Source organism: Bombina bombina, chromosome 2 (assembly GCF_027579735.1).
Source record: "Bombina bombina isolate aBomBom1 chromosome 2, aBomBom1.pri, whole genome shotgun sequence".
Lineage (NCBI taxonomy): Eukaryota > Metazoa > Chordata > Amphibia > Anura > Bombinatoridae > Bombina > Bombina bombina.
Window position 1 is genome coordinate 1,138,363,873 of NC_069500.1, and position 18,613 is coordinate 1,138,382,485.

Consider the following 18,613-nt stretch of genomic DNA (forward strand, 5'->3'; position numbering starts at 1 on the left):
AACCTGTTTGTGGTTCCCAAAAAAGAGGGAACTTTCAGGCCAATCTTGGATTTAAAGATCCTAAACAAATTCCTAAGAGTTCCATCGTTCAAAATGGAAACTATTCGGACAATCTTACCCATGATCCAAGAGGGTCAGTACATGACCACAGTGGATTTAAAGGATGCTTACCTTCACATACCGATTCACAAAGATCATTACCGGTATCTAAGGTTTGCCTTCTTAAACAGGCATTACCAGTTTGTAGCCCTTCCATTCGGATTGGCTACGGCTCCAAGAATCTTTACAAAGGTTCTGGGTGCCCTTCTGGCGGTACTAAGACCGCGAGGAATTTCGGTAGCTCCGTACCTAGACGACATTCTGATACAAGCTTCAAGCTTTCAAACTGCCAAGTCTCATACAGAGTTAGTTCTGGCATTTCTAAGGTCGCACGGATGGAAAGTGAACGAAAAGAAGAGTTCTCTCTTTCCTCTCACAAGAGTTCCATTCTTGGGGACTCTTATAGATTCTGTAGAAATGAAGATTTATCTGACAGAAGACAGATTAACAAAGCTTCTAAATGCATGCCGTGTCCTTCATTCCATTCAACTCCCGTCAGTAGCTCAATGCATGGAGGTGATCGGCTTAATGGTAGCAGCAATGGACATAGTTCCCTTTGCACGCCTACATCTCAGACCGCTGCAATTGTGCATGCTGAGTCAGTGGAATGGGGATTACTCAGATTTGTCCCCCACTCTGAATCTGGATCAAGAGACCAGAAACTCTCTTCTATGGTGGCTTTCTCGGCCACATCTGTCCAGGGGGATACCGTTCAGCAGGCCGGACTGGACAATTGTAACAACAGACGCCAGCCTTCTAGGTTGGGGCGCTGTCTGGAATTCTCTGAAGGCTCAGGGACAATGGAGTCAGGAGGAAAGTCTCCTGCCAATAAACATTCTGGAATTGAGAGCAGTTCTCAATGCCCTTCTAGCTTGGCCCCAGTTAAAGACTCGGGGGTTCATCAGGTTTCAGTCGGACAACATCACGACTGTAGCTTACATCAACCATCAAGGAGGGACAAGAAGCTCCCTAGCAATGATAGAAGTATCAAAGATAATTCGCTGGGCAGAGTCTCACTCTTGCCATCTGTCAGCAATCCACATCCCGGGAGTGGAGAACTGGGAGGCGGATTTCTTGAGTCGCCAGACTCTTCATCCGGGGGAGTGGGAACTTCATCCGGAGGTCTTTGCCCAAATACTTCAACGTTGGGGCAAACCAGAGATAGATCTCATGGCGTCTCGCCAGAACGCCAAACTTCCTCGCTACGGATCCAGATCCAGGGATCCGGGAGCGGTTCTGATAGATGCTTTGACAGCACCTTGGAATTTCAGGATGGCTTATGTGTTTCCACCCTTCCCGCTGCTTCCTCGATTGATTGCCAAAATCAAACAGGAGAAAGCATCAGTGATTCTAATAGCGCCTGCATGGCCGCGCAGGACTTGGTATGCAGATCTAGTGGACATGTCATCCTGTCCGCCTTGGTCTCTACCTCTAAGACAGGACCTTCTGATTCAGGGTCCATTCAAACATCAAAGTCTAACTTCTCTGAAGCTGACTGCTTGGAAATTGAACGCTTGATTTTATCAAAACGTGGTTTTTCTGAGTCGGTTATTGATACCCTGATACAGGCTAGGAAGCCTGTTACCAGAAAGATTTACCATAAAATATGGCGTAAATACCTATACTGGTGTGAATCCAAAGATTACTCCTGGAGTAAGGTTAGGATTCCTAGGATATTGTCTTTTCTACAAGAAGGTTTAGAAAAGGGTTTATCGGCTAGCTCATTAAAGGGACAGATTTCAGCTCTGTCCATCTTGTTTCACAGGCGTCTGTCAGAAAATTCAGACATCCAAGCCTTTTGTCAGGCTTTAACTAGGATCAAGCCTGTGTTTAAAACTGTTGCTCCGCCATGGAGTTTAAACTTAGTTCTTAACGTTTTACAGGGTGTTCCGTTTGAACCCCTTCATTCCATTGATATAAAATTGTTATCTTGGAAAGTTCTATTTTTAATGGCTATTTCCTCGGCTCGAAGAGTCTCTGAGTTATCAGCCCTACATTGTGATTCTCCTTATCTGATCTTTCACTCAGACAAGGTAGTTCTGCGTACTAAACCTGGGTTCTTACCTAAGGTAGTCACTAACAGGAATATCAATCAAGAGATTGTTGTTCCATCCTTGTGTCCAAATCCTTCTTCAAAGAAGGAACGTCTTCTACACAATCTGGATGTAGTTCGTGCCCTCAAGTTCTACTTGCAGGCAACTAAAGATTTTCGCCAAACTTCTTCCCTGTTTGTCGTTTATTCTGGACAGAGGAGAGGTCAAAAAGCTTCTGCTACCTCTCTCTCCTTTTGGCTTCGTAGCTTAATACGTTTAGCCTATGAGACTGCTGGACAGCAGCCTCCTGAAAGAATTACAGCTCATTCCACTAGAGCTGTGGCTTCCACTTGGGCCTTTAAGAATGAGGCCTCTGTTGAACAGATTTGCAAGGCTGCAACTTGGTCTTCGCTTCATACTTTTTCCAAATTTTACAAATTTGACACTTTTGCTTCTTCGGAGGCTATTTTTGGGAGAAAGGTTCTTCAGGCAGTGGTTCCTTCTGTATAATGAGCCTGCCTATCCCTCCCGTCATCCGTGTACTTTTGCTTTGGTATTGGTATCCCAGAAGTAATGATGACCCGTGGACTGATCACACATAACAGAAGAAAACATAATTTATGCTTACCTGATAAATTCCTTTCTTCTGTTGTGTGATCAGTCCACGGCCCGCCCTGTTTTTAAGGCAGGTGCATATTTTTTAAATTATAATTCAGTCACCACTACACCCTTGGTTTCTCCTTTCTCGTTGGTCTTTGGTCGAATGACTGGAGGTGACGTAGAGGGGAGGAGCTATATAGCAACTCTGCTGGGTGAATCCTCTTGCACTTCCTGTAGGGGAGCAGATAATATCCCAGAAGTAATGATGACCCGTGGACTGATCACACAACAGAAGAAAGGAATTTATCAGGTAAGCATAAATTATGTTTTTCATGATTCAGATACAGCATGTAATTTTAAACAACTTTCCAATTTACTTCCATTAAAAAAAATGTGCACAGTCTATTATATTTACAATTTTTGAGTCACCAACTCCTACTGAGCATGTGCAAGAATTCACAGACTATACATATATGCATTTGTGATTGGCTGATTGCTATCACATGGTGCAAGGGGAGTGGAAATATACATAACTTTGAAATTTGTTATAAAAAAATCTACTACTCATTTGAAGTTAAGACTAAGTGCTATTGCATTGTCTTGTTATCTTGCATTTGTTCATTATGCAAATCTAATGTGTTGACTGGTCCTGTGTATATGGCAATCAGATGCACACACTGAAGACTTCTGGGGATCTACTTACTCAGAAAATAAACCATTCTAAAACCAACACATTTTAAATATGGGTCTAATTTCAGTACAAAAAAATGATTTATCCATAAATATAAATAATATTAGTTGTTGTTTTGTTTTATTTAGATCAAAGTGACCATGAACATACATTATCTTTCCAATATTTTATTTTTAAGTTTAACTTACACATTTAAAGAATTTTCAGGAATTTGTGCTTCAAAATATTTCCAAAAAGCCTTTTTCAATATATTTAGCCAGTCATCCTAGTAAAGATGGGAGTAAAATGGCAAGAGTTACAGAACGTTCTTTACTTACAGTAATTAACATTTATTTCTAATGTTAATGGCAATTATTTACATTTAAACAGATGTTGTGGGGCTGACATAAACACCTAATGTAGATTTTTGAATGCCAAAAATATGTCTTATAACAATAGATTACAGTGAGCCAGTAAGCTATGTCATACTATAGTAAAAGACTACAGCTGTCTGAAACTCATTAATGTGAAAAAGACAAGATGTTTCCCTTTGAGACGTGTACTATAAGTAAATACTGTTATGCTACCTGTGTCTAAAGAAAATAAATATGCCATTTATGTGTAAAGACATGGTTTATAGCAGTGACCACTTTTTTATTTTTATTTATGGACTTTTTTTATTAAACATTTTTTTCAAATTTTAAAGGTAATTTTTATTTTTTTATTTTTTTTTACGTACAGTGTTATAAGAAAATATAAGAACATTTATTTTTTTAAATTAATACATATAATTATTATTATTTTTTTTTAAATCTGTTTATTTTAAGAGAGACTTTTACTGCAAAATGGATTTACACCTCAAATAAACTTTTATAAGATTAAATGCTGAGCTTCCTGTGGATATAAGTTTGTGATAGCACTCTCTAACAGTGGTCTGTAGTCAGTTGACACGCCATTACAGAAATAACAGAGATTTAGTAAATTCTTTATAACTGCATTGTCATTTGTACATCTGTCTAGCTGAAGTTGTGGTAAAGCCAAGGCTGATTTTCTTATATCATAGGGATTTGAGTGTTCCCATATTACAAATTACTGTATCAGAGTCTTAAGTCACTTCCTGTATTTAAATTACACATTTCTTTTTTTAGCCGCATGTGGAGGACTGTTAACCAAATTAAATGGAACGATAACTACTCCAGCGTGGCCTAAGGAATATCCTCCAAACAAAAACTGTGTCTGGCAGGTGGTGGCTCCTTCTCAGTACAGGATATCAATGAAATTTGAGTATTTTGAATTAGAAGGCAATGAAGTAAGTATTCAAATCAAGGGTTAAATTACATCTGTCTTAAGTAGTAAGGGAGGTATAGAAAATGTAACATACTTTTATTTTAAAACACATTGTAAGTCCTCACCACAAAATGGACAAATTGAAAAATAGGAGTAGCTAAAAAAAAAAATACTAAGGGACAAAGTCTTAAATTCTCCAGTTTGATTTGTACAGTGTAAACTATCACAGACTAAACATAAAAACTCCCTTTAGAAGTTATCTGCACTAAATGATAATGAAAAAATCCTCTAAACAATTGTTATCTTAAAGGGGCATTATAGTTATTTAAAGAATACTATACTTTGACACAATATGAATGGCATGCATAATAATGTTTTTGAAACAGTTAACACGGTCATCTTGTCAGCACGTTTCGTTGGTTTGCGTTCCAAGGACGTACCCCTTGAAAATTAATGGTATCTCCTTTTCCACTGCAAGTTAGTGATGTAAATGTTGGATGTAGTACGGTCTGCTTTCTGTGGTTAGTGATATGAACTTCATGTTTTCTGTGAACAGTGAGAAAATTGCAATTTTATAGCAAATGATTTTATTTTTTTATTCATTTGTTTGTTTGTTAAAGGGCCACTGTAAGTAAATATTTTCTATGCCTGTTACTAACTAACTACCCCAAATACGCTTTTTATCAATAGCATTTCATTAACATATCTCTACCGTATATCAGAAATCTTGTCTGCAAATTTAATTGTTTTCCAAACCCACTCTGTGGGTATCCTTTGCTCTGTACCAATCCGTTTACAATACCTAGGTTTCAAAATGGCGCTTGAAACACAAAGTTATTGGTTTAAGTATTTTGAACATGCAGTGCTGTAAATAGTGGGCAGGATAACGTGACATCATCGGCAAATAAAAGATATAACTTTTAGAACGTTATGAAACTTTGTTTTGGATAAAATATAGGTCAGTAGGTTTTAATTCATGTTTATTAACTTTAATATTTTAGTTGTTTAGCTTAAAAATTATAACAGAAAGTAATTCTTTAAATGTCCAAAGAAATGCATGACATTTAATGTTCCTTCAACATTGCCTCTTTCATTGATGCTATAAAGTGCAAAGTGGCAATTAGGGGGATTGATCATTTTTCTTCCAAATGCCCATATTCACAAGATCTGCGTAACAATGCCACACCAACAATTCTAATACAATATTGACTTTAAGTTAAGTTTAGCTTTTTCTTTAAATAGACATCAGTAGGGGTTTATGAGTGCCCTAAGGGTATTTTCATCACTGGTTTCTATATTACCTCCTTGAAATAAAACAGATCATTTCCTATTTTACTCTAAACCGCTTTTTTCATGAATGAGCAGGGTGTTTTAGACACTTTGATGTTGTGCAGTTTACCTCATGTGGGAAAGATAATAGATTTGTTTAGTGTAAGACGTGTTAGTAGTGTACTATTTATAAGCCTGTAAAGAAATGAGAAACATTTACTTGCAAGCTCATAGAATAATACGTCTGGCCACTAAATTTACCTGGCTTTTCAATATTCTTAAAAGCTCCTAAGCTTGTCAAACTTTTGCCTCCTGTTGTGATTACTAATGTAAAGTAGCCATGTTTTTAAACATATCATGATGTGTACATTGACTACAGTTGTGTACTTAAACAGCAACAACTACTCTAATAAAGCTAAGTTTGTTAGCAGAGAAAACAAGAAAAGCCAAATTATTAAACAAAAATAAATAAATACAAACACACCAGGGATATCGTAGGACTTCAGTAATATCACACTATAATAAAAATGAGAATATTTTGAGGTAGGAGTTATATATAGGAGAGACAGCAAACTACTCAATGAAAGTAACCTTTATTATTTTACTTTTGTGCACATAGCAAAATATTTCTAAAATATGTAACTTTTCCCCCTATTATATGCAGCTAAAACATGACTTCCATTCCAAATGTGTAGGCTGAAAAAATGTATTCCTAATTGTGGTGAGGTTTTCTCACAGGTGTCCCTCTATTCAGTAAGCCCCTTACCTTAGCAGGACCCACAGTTGTGAAACTGCCTCTAGTGACAAATGTTGTTTACACTTTAGTAACAAAAAGAGTCTATGAAGCTAGAAGCCAACGCCAGTTAAACACTATCATGATTTGCTTTAGCTTCAAATACAGATGTTTAGTGAGGGTAGCTGTCATTATGTTACACCTCCTTTGCCTCCTGCAAGGTGATTCTTTCAATAGATGCAGCATATTTATTTATTTTTTATTTTAGTTTTATGGGATTCAGCTTGCAGGGAGCTGGAGATTTGACTCATTTCCTTATTGCATTCAAGCCAACTTACAAATGCAGAAAAAGTTTGTTCATTATAGGACACTTATTTCTAAATCTGTTGCCATTACAGTAGCATTCAAAGTCTGGTTCTAAGGAAAACAAGTTCTGCTTGGGAGATATGGATTTATTTTAATAAAAAGAATAATGAAATATTTGCACATTGCTGGGTATTTGGGAGAGATAATTATAACAATATCTGCATACAGAATACATGTTTTAAAAGCAATTACATCTGCCAGTTTGTTAGCACAACTTGCACTGTTTTGCAGTCTGGACCGCTTAAAAGTGTTTTTTTTTTATCTCTTCGGTTATAGCCAATAAGAATGTAAGCAAGCTCCTGTTTGGTCAAACAATCACTGTGGAGAATGTTGTGGAGTCAGGTTTTGCATTATAACTTATTTTGGGGAAGATGCAAAATAAAAATATTAGAGTTAATTTAGAGGAATTGCAATGTATTTTTTGTTTTTTTAAGTATTCAAATTTAAAAATATTATTGAAAAATTAATTTTGCATCTTAGACTCATACAAGTTAGTATTAAACTGTAGCTGATGTCTTAAATTTCTATTTAAAAAAAAAAAAAGAAAGAATACAATGTAAAAGTCAATACTAGTATGTGGATTGTCTATATTATGTCTTCCTATTTCTGGTTCAAAATTGTATTTTCCAAGATCCAAAATTGTGCAAATCATGCAGAATAGAGTTTGGCAAATGTAAACGAAGCAGGAGCCAGAAAGAGTATTGTACAGAAAGCCATATAATTTTCTTCTTCTTTGTTTATAAGGTTGAGAGGTAATCTGTATATTGATATATGTAAAACAATCCAAAAATGTAGCTATAAACTAGTAGGAGCACTGGGGATTTGTCAAGACTTGATGTAGAATTATATTAAAAACCAAGAGTTTTGTATTTAAAACTTAAGCACACAGATCTATTTATAATCCTATAAATCAATATTATTTTCTGGGAAAATGTAAATGAATTGTATTAGCAGTGATTGATATCCATAAAGTCAAAATTAGTTCCAAAAGTTGTACACCCTTCTGCTTTAAAGCAAAGATGATGTTCACACAATAGCATTCATTATAGAACAAATCTAACAAATCATTTTTATGGAAGCTATAGGAAGGTAGTTATTTTAGCCAGGAAAGTATTTTTTTATGACTTTCTTCTTTTTCTTTTCTCTTTGCATTAGCAATTCTTGATTTATGGATTGGGAATTAATAACACACATTGAGCCTTGCATGAACTTTCTTAAGCATTTTTTTTAATTGACGTTAAAATCAACATAACTGCAAACAATCAGTTCATAGTTCCCTTAAGTAGCTTAGAATATTCCAGCATTAAAATACTTTGAAAAGCATCAGATTATATAATGAGAACATTATTCAGACGTTCACATAATGTTCCAGATTTTTAAAAAAGACTCAAATTCTTTTAAGCTTTGTGCAAGTGATATAAATGGTAGCATTACAAATATGTCTGTATTTTAGAAGTTGTTGAGGCCATACATGTCAATTTTAATCAATAAATTTGATTATTCCTTGTACAAAGAGATTTAATTCCTCCAATATTTGTAGACGTTTCTAACAAGAGTTGGACACCCTAGTATAAGTTTTCACATTACAAACACTGAGAATATAAGAAAGTTGAAGTCTAGTCCTTTAGAGTTGATGCAATTGAATTAGATATATCACTATGCATTAAATAATGATTGTAAAGTTTTTTATTTAAATACCCATGCCTAATCTATTGTATTTGGAAATAATTTCCCGGGTTTGACTTTTTTATAAAAAACAACAACCAAAAAAACCTCTCGCTCCTTTTTTTTCCCCTTTTCCTTAGGTCTGTAAATATGATTATGTTGAGATTCGCAGTGGACTTTCCTCTGATTCTAAACTACATGGGAAATTTTGTGGAACAGAAGTGCCTGAAGTCATTACCTCACAGTATAATAACATGAGGATCGAATTTAGGTCTGACAACACTGTATCAAAAAAGGGCTTTAAAGCTCACTTCTTTTCAGGTAAGATAATTAAAGTAATGTTAATTTTGTTAACTATCACAATATTTTAGTCCCTAGTCTGTTTTGATGGCTGCATTAAATATGAGAATTGCATGAACTTGATTTGGGAGGGTTCAGTTGCTCTTTACTGGCAGTGTTTTACGCTACTCATTTAACAGCTTTGCTGAAAGGTTACGTGTTGACTTTACTCTTTTAAGGGTGCACTACATTTTTGGTTTGTATTCATTGTGGTTAGCTTTTGACCTCTTCTGCAATGGCAGGGGCCAACTTCTGTGAAGTGGGCTTAATACTACAAAAACTTTGATCTTTCAATTGGAGCACTGATGTAGAATCCAAACAAACCAATTAATTCTAGTCAAATACATTTATATATCCATACATTTTTTTTAAATTCTTCAATGTAATTGAACTACTAAATTTGAGGGATTTGTATCTAGTTTTTCCTCTTTATCACTATGAATGTCCCCATTTAAATTTTTTAAACTTAACTTTTTTTTTCAATACAATAAAACAAATTTGGTCACGTTTTAAGAGTATTCATCTTGTAATTCAATTAAAGTTGTGACATTAAATGTTTTGTTTTCAATTATTTTCATGAGACCTGAATTTCTTACATTTTAGTTTAGTGGAATAATACACAATTAAATAAAACTTCTGAACAGGGCACAGGTAATATAGAAGGGCAAAAGTAAAATGAAGACCGGTGCTTAAAGGGATACTGAACCCAAATTTTTTTCTTTCATGATTTAGATAGAGCAACTTTCTAATTTACTTCTATTATCAATTTGTCTTTGTTCTCTTGCTATCTTTATTTGAAAAAGAAGGCATCTAAGCTAAGGAGCCAGCAAATTTTTGGTTCAGTACCATGGACAGCACTTGTTTATTGGTGCTGTAAAATCAGCAAGGACAACCCAGGTTGTTCACCAAAAATGGTCTGGCATCTAAACTTACATTCTTGCTTTTCAAATAAACATACCAAGAGAATGAAGACAATTTGATAATAGGAGTGAATTAGAAAGTTGCTTTAAATTGCATGCTCTATCTGAATCACGAAAGAAAAAAAATTGGGTTCAGTGTCCCTTTAAGTAAATGAACTATAATTTAATTAAAAAAAGAAAATATGTACTTATAATAAGCACTCTTGCCACTAATAAGACGGTGAAACAACACTAGGAGTGACCGTGTTATAAGAACAACTGTCACTCACAATGCTAAGGACCCAGCCAAATACAAACTATATTAATTTGTATTTGGCGGAGTCCTTGGCATTGTGAGTGACAGTTGTTCTTATAACACGGTCACTCCTGGTGTTGTTTCAACATTTTATTAGTGACAAGAGTGCTAATTATAAGTATTTTTTTTCTTTTTTTCATTAAAGAATAATACACGATTAGTGGAATAATATGAGTATATGTAAGTGCTGCAAACTGTCTGAATTTCATATTGTAACAATTTTCCGTTTTGTGCCAATAAGGCTTTCTGAAATGTTTTTAGGTAGCAAAACTGACTGTAAGGTTTTGAATTAAATGCCAATTTTACGTTGCTCTTCATTTCACTAAAATACCATATTTCATTTGGAAAGTCGATAATGGTTTTAATTTTGCTTATTATTTATATTGCTAAATTGGCAATAAGGTTGTAAATATATTAACAAGCTTTCCGTGTTTGAGACTACATGTTCCACTGAGTCGCAGCAGCTTGATTTTCTTTGATTGAAGTTTCCATGTGTTAACGTTTAAAAAGTTCTGATGTTAGTTTGTTTTTGTTTTTCAAATTCATACATTTCTTGAATATATTGCAGTTGCTATTATTTCTATTTAAATTATCATGGAAATCGAAGATATTAAAGAATATTGATTACAGGCTACATTGCATTGGTGTCCAATATTTTTAAGTAGGCGATGGAGTGGTATTAAAGTGGGTAATTGATAGCCAACAAAATGCACAGAAAGTTTGCTTTGGGATCCTGGTTCTTGTGTTGAAGAGTATTGCTCTATAAAAGCAGTTATATATGACTAGAGAAATCTGATCTGATAAGCCATTTTAGTCATATAGTTATTGTGCAACACATTATCCAGGGCCTCTGAATTATCAAACAAGTCCATTTCCCATTTAACTCATTTAATTACTGTTCTATGTATGTTTGTCACAGCCCTTCCAATGCTTCCAATACTCTCTTGAAACACATTTTTAATTTTAATATATTTAGTCAGATTTGCTTTTTAGGTGGTGTATTGAACTACAAGGGTGAGGTTAGATTGTAATAAAATACTTAAAAGGTTAGTAGAGTAACATAAAAAATGAGATCTAAAGACATACTGTATAGCCAAATAAAAACACATACTTAATGTCACAATAATAATACAATTTTCAACTATACTTCATAATACTAATTATAATTGAAAACAAAAAAATATAATAAAAATAGTTCATTCTGCCCCAGATGAGCCAGTACATGAGAGGTTTACTTGTGCTTAAAGCAATGTGTTTGACAGATTCTCATTTACTGAAAGGCTTTGTCATATTTTCCAAGTCTAGGAGCTTCCTTAGAACATATAAATAGAATATAAATGCTAAAGCATTCTGGCTTAACAATGGAAGCACAGTGTTTAGATATGTCATCTTTCCTTTTACATTTTTCAACTTCCCACCCTGTTTTGACTTACAGTTGCACAGATTTTAATGCACCTTATCAGCTACTCCTTCTCCTACAGAATTCCAGAAGATAATTTGATAGTTACGCTGAAGCTATTCAAACATTGTTGTCAATCCTGTAAATTTTGTAAAAAAAAACCCACTTTTCTAAAACATTACAAACAACACTTGTTATTATTATTATTATTATTATTATTATTAGTAGAATTAGTATTATTATCTTACAGTACATGAGATGATTGGTTATATCTCATAATGGTCTTATAGCATTTTTAATATTGGCCAGGCTGCCAGACTATGAGGTTGCCCTTGCTGTAAATTGCCAGTCCTCCCCTTTTGTGCTGTATAAATCAAGAATCAGCTTGTGTTAAACTGTTTTATTCCAAGGGTTATGAGTTTGCTCTCATCTTTGGTGCCACCATGGTACATTTCTGTTCACAGACAAGAAAGCTGCCTGCAAAGAGAAAATTTTTATTTTTGAAACTTGCAAGGACTTGATAAAAGGTTCCCCTTCAGGCCGAGTACGTATAAATGAGAGACTAGTGGCCTCTGAAAAGCTCAGAGGTATGACCACCCATCGGAATTTAACACGTGGTGGGGAATGGATCTTTCCTTTTTTTCTGGGGACTTTAAAAAGAAATAAAAGCTGACCGCTTTCAGCTCACCTTGCAACAAATGCTTTTGTTTTTATAATACAAAACATTTGTTTTTAAAACTTTTACTAACCATGGCATTTTTGGGACACTTGGCCTTTTTAACATAATAGTGTAAACGCTTTAAGATAACTTGATTAACAGCTACCATTATTTTGTTATAACTTCACTGTGATTGTGTCATAGAACCTTTGCTTGTTTATTTGCAATTGTTAAAACTAATATTGTTTAAGCTTACTATTTGTTTAATAGAATTGGATTTCACCATTGCACTATATTCATTACTGCTGTACATGCACTGGACGGCTGAATACTTCTGTGTTCAGTAAAATGAAGAATTATTAAAACCGTTACATCAGCTATTACATATTTTATAAACAAATACAAAATAATCTCACAAGCTTGCAAAAGTTATTTTTTTTAACTAAGGTTCTTTCATACAGTTTCTCTTACTTATACTTAGTATATTTTACATTTTATTATTGGTATTGGTTGCATAGATGTTTTACTCCTAATTAAGGAATGTGTTACGATTTATATATATATATATATATATATATATATATATATATATATATATATATATATATATATATATATATATATATAAACACACAGAGAAAACCCAGCACTCACTTACAATATATAAATGTGTGTGTGTGTGTGTATATGTATATGTGTATGTGTATGTGTGTATATATATATATACATACAGTTGTATGCAAAAGTTTAGGCACCCCTGACAATTTCCGTGATTTTCATTTATAAATAATTGGGTGTTTGGATCAGCAATTTAATTTTGATCTATCAAATAACTGAAGGATACAGTAATATTTCAGTAGTGAAATTAGGTTTATTGGATTAACAGAAAAAATGTGCAATATGCATCAAAACGAAATTAACAGGTGCATAAATTTGGGCACCATTGTCATTTTGTTGATTTGAATACCTGTAACTATCTAGCACTGATTAATTGGAACACACAATTGGTTTGGTGAGCCACTTAAGCCTTGAACTTCATAGAGAGGTGCATCCATAATGAGAAAAAGTATTTAAGGTGGCCAATTGCAAGTTGTTGTTCTCTTTGACTCTCCTCTGAAGAGTGGCAACATGGGGGCCTCAAAACAACTCTCAAAAAAACCCCAAAGATTGTAAAACATTATGGTTTAGGGGAAGGCTACAAAAAGCTATTGCAGAGATATAAGCTGTCAGTGTCCACTGTGAGGAAGATAGTGAGGAAATGGAAGACCACAGCCACAGTTCTTGTTAAGGCCAGAAGTGGCAGGCCAAGTAAAATATCGAAGAGGCAAAGGCAAAGAATGGTGAGAACAGTCAAAAACAGCCCCACAGACCATCTCCAAATACCTACTACATCATCTTGCTGCAGATGGTGTCACTGTGCATCGTTCAACAATTCAGCGCACTTTGCACAAGGAGAAGCTGTATGGGAGAGTGATGCGGAAGAAGCCTTTCCTGCACACACGCCACAAACAGAGTTGCTTGAGGTATACAAATGCACATTTGGACAAGCCAGCTTCATTTTTTAAGAAGGTGCTGTGGACTGATGAAACAAAGATTGCGTTATTTGGTCATAACAAGGTACGTTATGCATGGCGACTAAAGAACACAGCGTTACAAGACAAACACTTGCTACCCACAGTAAAATTTGGTGTTCCATCATGCTGAGGGGCTATGTGGACAGTACCGGTACTGGGAATCTTGTTAAAGTTGAGGGTCACATGGATTCCACTCAATATCAGCAGATACTTGAGAATAATGTTGAGTAATCAGTCACTAAGTTGAAGTTACGCCGGGGCTGGATATTTCAACAAGACGACCCAAAACACTGCTCAAAATCTACTCTGGCATTTATGCAGAGGAACAAGTACAATGTTCTGGAATGGTCATCCCAGACCTGAAAATAATTGAAAATCTGTGGGGTGATTTAAAGCAGGCTGTCCATGCTCGGCAACCATCAAACCTAACTGAACTGGAGATGTTTTGCAAGGAGGAATGGTCCAAAATACCTTCATCCAGAATACAGGAACTCATTACAGGCTATAGGAAGCATCTAGAGGCTGTTATTTCTGCTAAAGGAGGCTCTACTAAATATTTATGAGATATTTCTGTTGGGGTGGGGTGCCCAAATTTATGCACCTGTCTAATTTCGTTTTGATGCATATTGCACATTTTCTGTTAATCCAATAAACCTCATTTCACTACTGAAATACTACTGTGTCCTTCAGTTATTTGATAGATCAAAATGAAATTGCTGATCCAAACACCCAATTATTTATAAATAAAAATCATGGAAATTGTCAGGGGTGCCTAAACGTTTGCATACAACTGTATATATCCATACCTTTCTATCTATACACAAACATACACATACAAAAGCAAAAATTCTTACATAGCTTTTATTACGTTTAGTTTCTTGTTTAATGGAATATATTAATGGGCAGTATGATAGTGAAGCATGCTAACTATTTTATTAATTGTGGGGAAAGCATCTACTGTTTTGCAGCCAGAAATGATAAATTATATTGCTATCCATGTTATATTATTATCCATAATAATCAATTTCCTATGTAAAAAACAGACATACACTGCATAATTGTATGGTAGACAATGAGACAACTGGCCACACTGGTGTTGTATGTTTCTTGACTGTATCTGCAATGCACGTTTAAAATAGTATAAGTTATATTAAATTTTCAATGGACATAAAAGTACACCCTCAGCAGTTATTTATTACATGTATCGTTATAAAAGTGCATACTTTTTTATTTATTTAAAATATAAAATGGCCAAAGGCACTACTCACCAGTCATATCTAAGCAAATAATGCATTGGAGTGAGCATTCAGTGAGCTGTGCAAAGCATGCGCAGTAGTGCCTTTTTTTAACTAATTAATTAATTATTTATGTAAGGTTAAGGTTTATACTTAAAATGGTAGATATTTGCAATATGTAACTTTTACTGTAGGACATATTAAAGGGACATTAAACACTTTGAGATAATAAAATTATTATTTATGCATAGTAAAACTTTGCAATATATTTTCACTATTTATTTTGCCCTCTTTTATTAAGTCTGAAAAGTGTGGATTTTCCTTCCTTAAAATGCAAAGAGCACATATCAGGCTTCACAAGCCTATCCGTGCCACATATATGTCCCTAATTTGCCATTTGTTATCCTATCATTTCTGATGAGACCAAACAATGGAATTTTTGTAAACACAATGACAGTGGCAAGCCCTCTCTGCCCAACTAAAAAAAGTAGTGGGTGGAGTTTAACCACTAAAAAAATTACAACAAACATGGTTTTAATGTCCTTTAATAACATTTAGACTGTGCTGATATCTTAATGTATCGGAAGAATGCAGAAAAATTATGCATTTACAAGGTGTTTACTGTCCCTTTTTAAGTCAGGTAGAATTACCTAGGGCCAAATACTCCCACTTTAGCGTTAACTGTGCTATTTGTAAGCTTTTTGTGTGTGTCGCGTTTCGCTCGAATTTTGAGTTAAAAGTAAACTGTTTTAACTCAGGCGATAACCTGACGAGTTTAAAAAGTCGAACTTAGAATATTGTGTGTGCAATAACCTATTCCCCCATAGAATTAAAAAAAAAAGTGGAAGAAAAAACTAACACCCAACTCGCGAGCAAACCTGATTGCATATTCTCGTGCGCTAACTGACATGAAAATATGAATATTTTCACATTCCAATGTTCTTCACATAGAAGAATATGTTCTATGTATTCATAAATAAATATTTCTATATATATCTGATGGTATTTTGGTACTTTGGTAATTCTTGCAGTACAGCGGTCCCACCCCTTGCTCTCTCTAGCCCCCCTCTCTTTTGCTCTCTCTCTCGCCCCCCTCTCTTTTGCTCTCTCTCTCGCCCCCTCTCTTTTGCTCTCTCTCCCCCCTCTCTTTTGCTCTCTCTCCCTCCCCCCTCTATTTTGCTCTCTCTCCCCCCTCTCTTTTGCTCTCTCTCTCCCCCCTCTCTTTTGCGCTCTCTCCCCCCTCTCTTTTGCGCTCTCTCCCTCACTTTTGCGCTCTCTCTCCCCTTCTCTTTTGCTCAATCTCCCCCTGCCTTTTGCTCTCTCTCCCACTCTTTTTTGCTTTCTCTCTCCCACTCTTTTTTGCTTTCTCTCTCTCTCTCTCTCTCTCTCTCTCTCTCTCTCTCTCTCTCTCTCCCCCCCCTCTCTCTTTCTCCCCCCCTTTATTTTGCGCTTTCTTTCTCTCCCCCTCTCTTTTGCTTTCTCTCTCCCCCTCTCTTTTGCTTTCTCTCTCCCCCTCTATTTTGCTCTCTCTCTCCCCTTCTCTTTTGCTCTCTCTCTCCTCCTCTCTTTTGCTCTCTCTCTCCCCTTCTCTTTTGCTCTCTCTCTCCCCTTCTCTTTTGCTCTCTCTCTCCCCTTCTCTTTTGCTCTCTCTCTCCCCTTCTCTTTTGCTCTCTCTCTCCCCTCTTTTGCTCTCTCTCCCTCTCTCCCTCTCTCTCTCTCTCTCTTTTACTCTCCCTCCCCATCTTTTGCTCTCTCTCCCCCTCTTTTTTGCTTTCTCTCTCCCACTCTATTTGCTCTCTCTCTCTCTTTCTCTCTCTCCCCCCTTTCTTTTGCTCTCTCTCTCTCCCCCTCTCTTTTGTTCACTCTCTCTCTCCTCTCTTTTGCTCGCTCTCTCTCCCCTCTCTTTTGCTCGCTCTCTCTCCCCTCTCTTTTGCTCGCTCTCTCTCCCCTCTCTTTTGCTCGCTCTCTCTCCCCTCTCTTTTGCTCGCTCTCTCTCCCCTCTCTTTTGCTCTCTCTCTCTCCCCTCTCTTTTGCTCGCTCTCTCTCCCCTCTCTTTTTCTTTCTCTCTCTCCCCTCTCTTTTTCTCTCTCTCTCCCCTCTCTTTTTCTCTCTCTCTCCCCTTTCTTTTGCTTTCTCTCTCCCCTCTCTTTTGCTTTCTCTCTCCCCTTACTTTTGCGCTCTCTCCCCCTTTCTTTTGCTCTCTCTCTCCCCCTTTCTTTTGCGCTCTCTCTCCCCCTTTCTTTTGCTCTCTCTCTCCCCCTTTCTTTTGCTCTCTCTCTCCCCCTTTCTTTTGCTCTCTCTCCCCCTTTCTTTTGCTCTCTCTCTCCCCCCCTTTCTTTTGCTCTCTCTTCCCCTGTTTTGCTTTCTCTCTGTTCCCCTGTTTTGCCTTCTCTCTTTCCCTCTCTTTTGCTCTCTCCCTCCTCTCTTTTGCTCTCTCTCTCCCCCTCTCTTTTTCTCTCTCCCGGCCGTCCACGCTCTCATCACACTGCCCTGCTCGGCCACGCCCCCATCGTGGCGCTCCTGTAGGCCATGTCCACCAGACCACACACCCATTGTGGCGCCACATCCGTCCACGCCCCCATCGCGGCGCTCCCGCCGACCATGCCACACCACTTCTGCTGTCAGGATCCTAAAGACAAGGTATGTTTGTCCAATGTCCTCACGCAGTCTCTACTGCGCATGACAGCTTCGGGCAAACACATTTGGCCTTTTTTATTATAGGATATATATACGAATATCTATTTACAAATACATAGAGCATACTCTGCTATGTGCGGAACATAGGAATGTGAAATATTTACAGTAAATACATAGTTAAAACCTTTATTAAATATAAATATTGCTTAAATTATTTTTTATGTTTTCATCTGCAAAGAGCTCCAATGAACTTCTATATATGTATACATATGTATTTATGTGTTTATTTGTGGATATATGTCTGTAAATACATACATACACATATAAATATGATATATATGTATCTACGTTAAAGCCCTTTGCAGCCTGAGACCTTATATCTTTGAGCCCTTATAACTTTTTTATGCAATATATTTTTTAAAATCATTTTTATTAGATGGTGTTATTATGAGTATAACTGTAGTTTGTAATGTATTTTTTAATGTGTTTTGTGATGCTTTTTTGTTTTCCAAAAAAATTAACCAGAGCTCTGAGGAAGTGGTAATCATTCTAGCGCAACCGCCTTTACTTTCAACTTGTAATACGAGTGGGAAAATCTGACGCTCGCAAACACTGCAATATACCCCTTATCACTGGCGCATAACTGTTAACGCTCCACTCGTAATCTGACCCTTAGTCTTTTGATGGGGTTTCTAAAGTGTATAATAATGCTAATTTATAATGCTAAAATCATTATTGGAACAATGTTCTTGGTTTTGTTCAATAAATAAAAAGTACATATTCCTAAAATGAGAGTGTAAAAACAATTAAAAAAATATTAATACAAATGTAAAC

The 18,613-nt window shown here is 36.0% G+C and overlaps 1 protein-coding gene across 1 annotated transcript in view; it reads left to right on the forward strand.

The window, feature by feature from the left end:
* The window catches only part of TLL1 (tolloid like 1), a 232,198-nt gene that overhangs the window by 194,472 nt on the left and 19,113 nt on the right, over positions 1 to 18,613 (forward strand). The window contains exons 16-18 of the mRNA XM_053703804.1: positions 4,551 to 4,711; positions 8,863 to 9,043; positions 12,140 to 12,262. Coding sequence (XP_053559779.1) covers positions 4,551 to 4,711; positions 8,863 to 9,043; positions 12,140 to 12,262 — 465 coding nt within the window. The remainder of the gene's footprint in view (positions 1 to 4,550; positions 4,712 to 8,862; positions 9,044 to 12,139; positions 12,263 to 18,613) is intronic.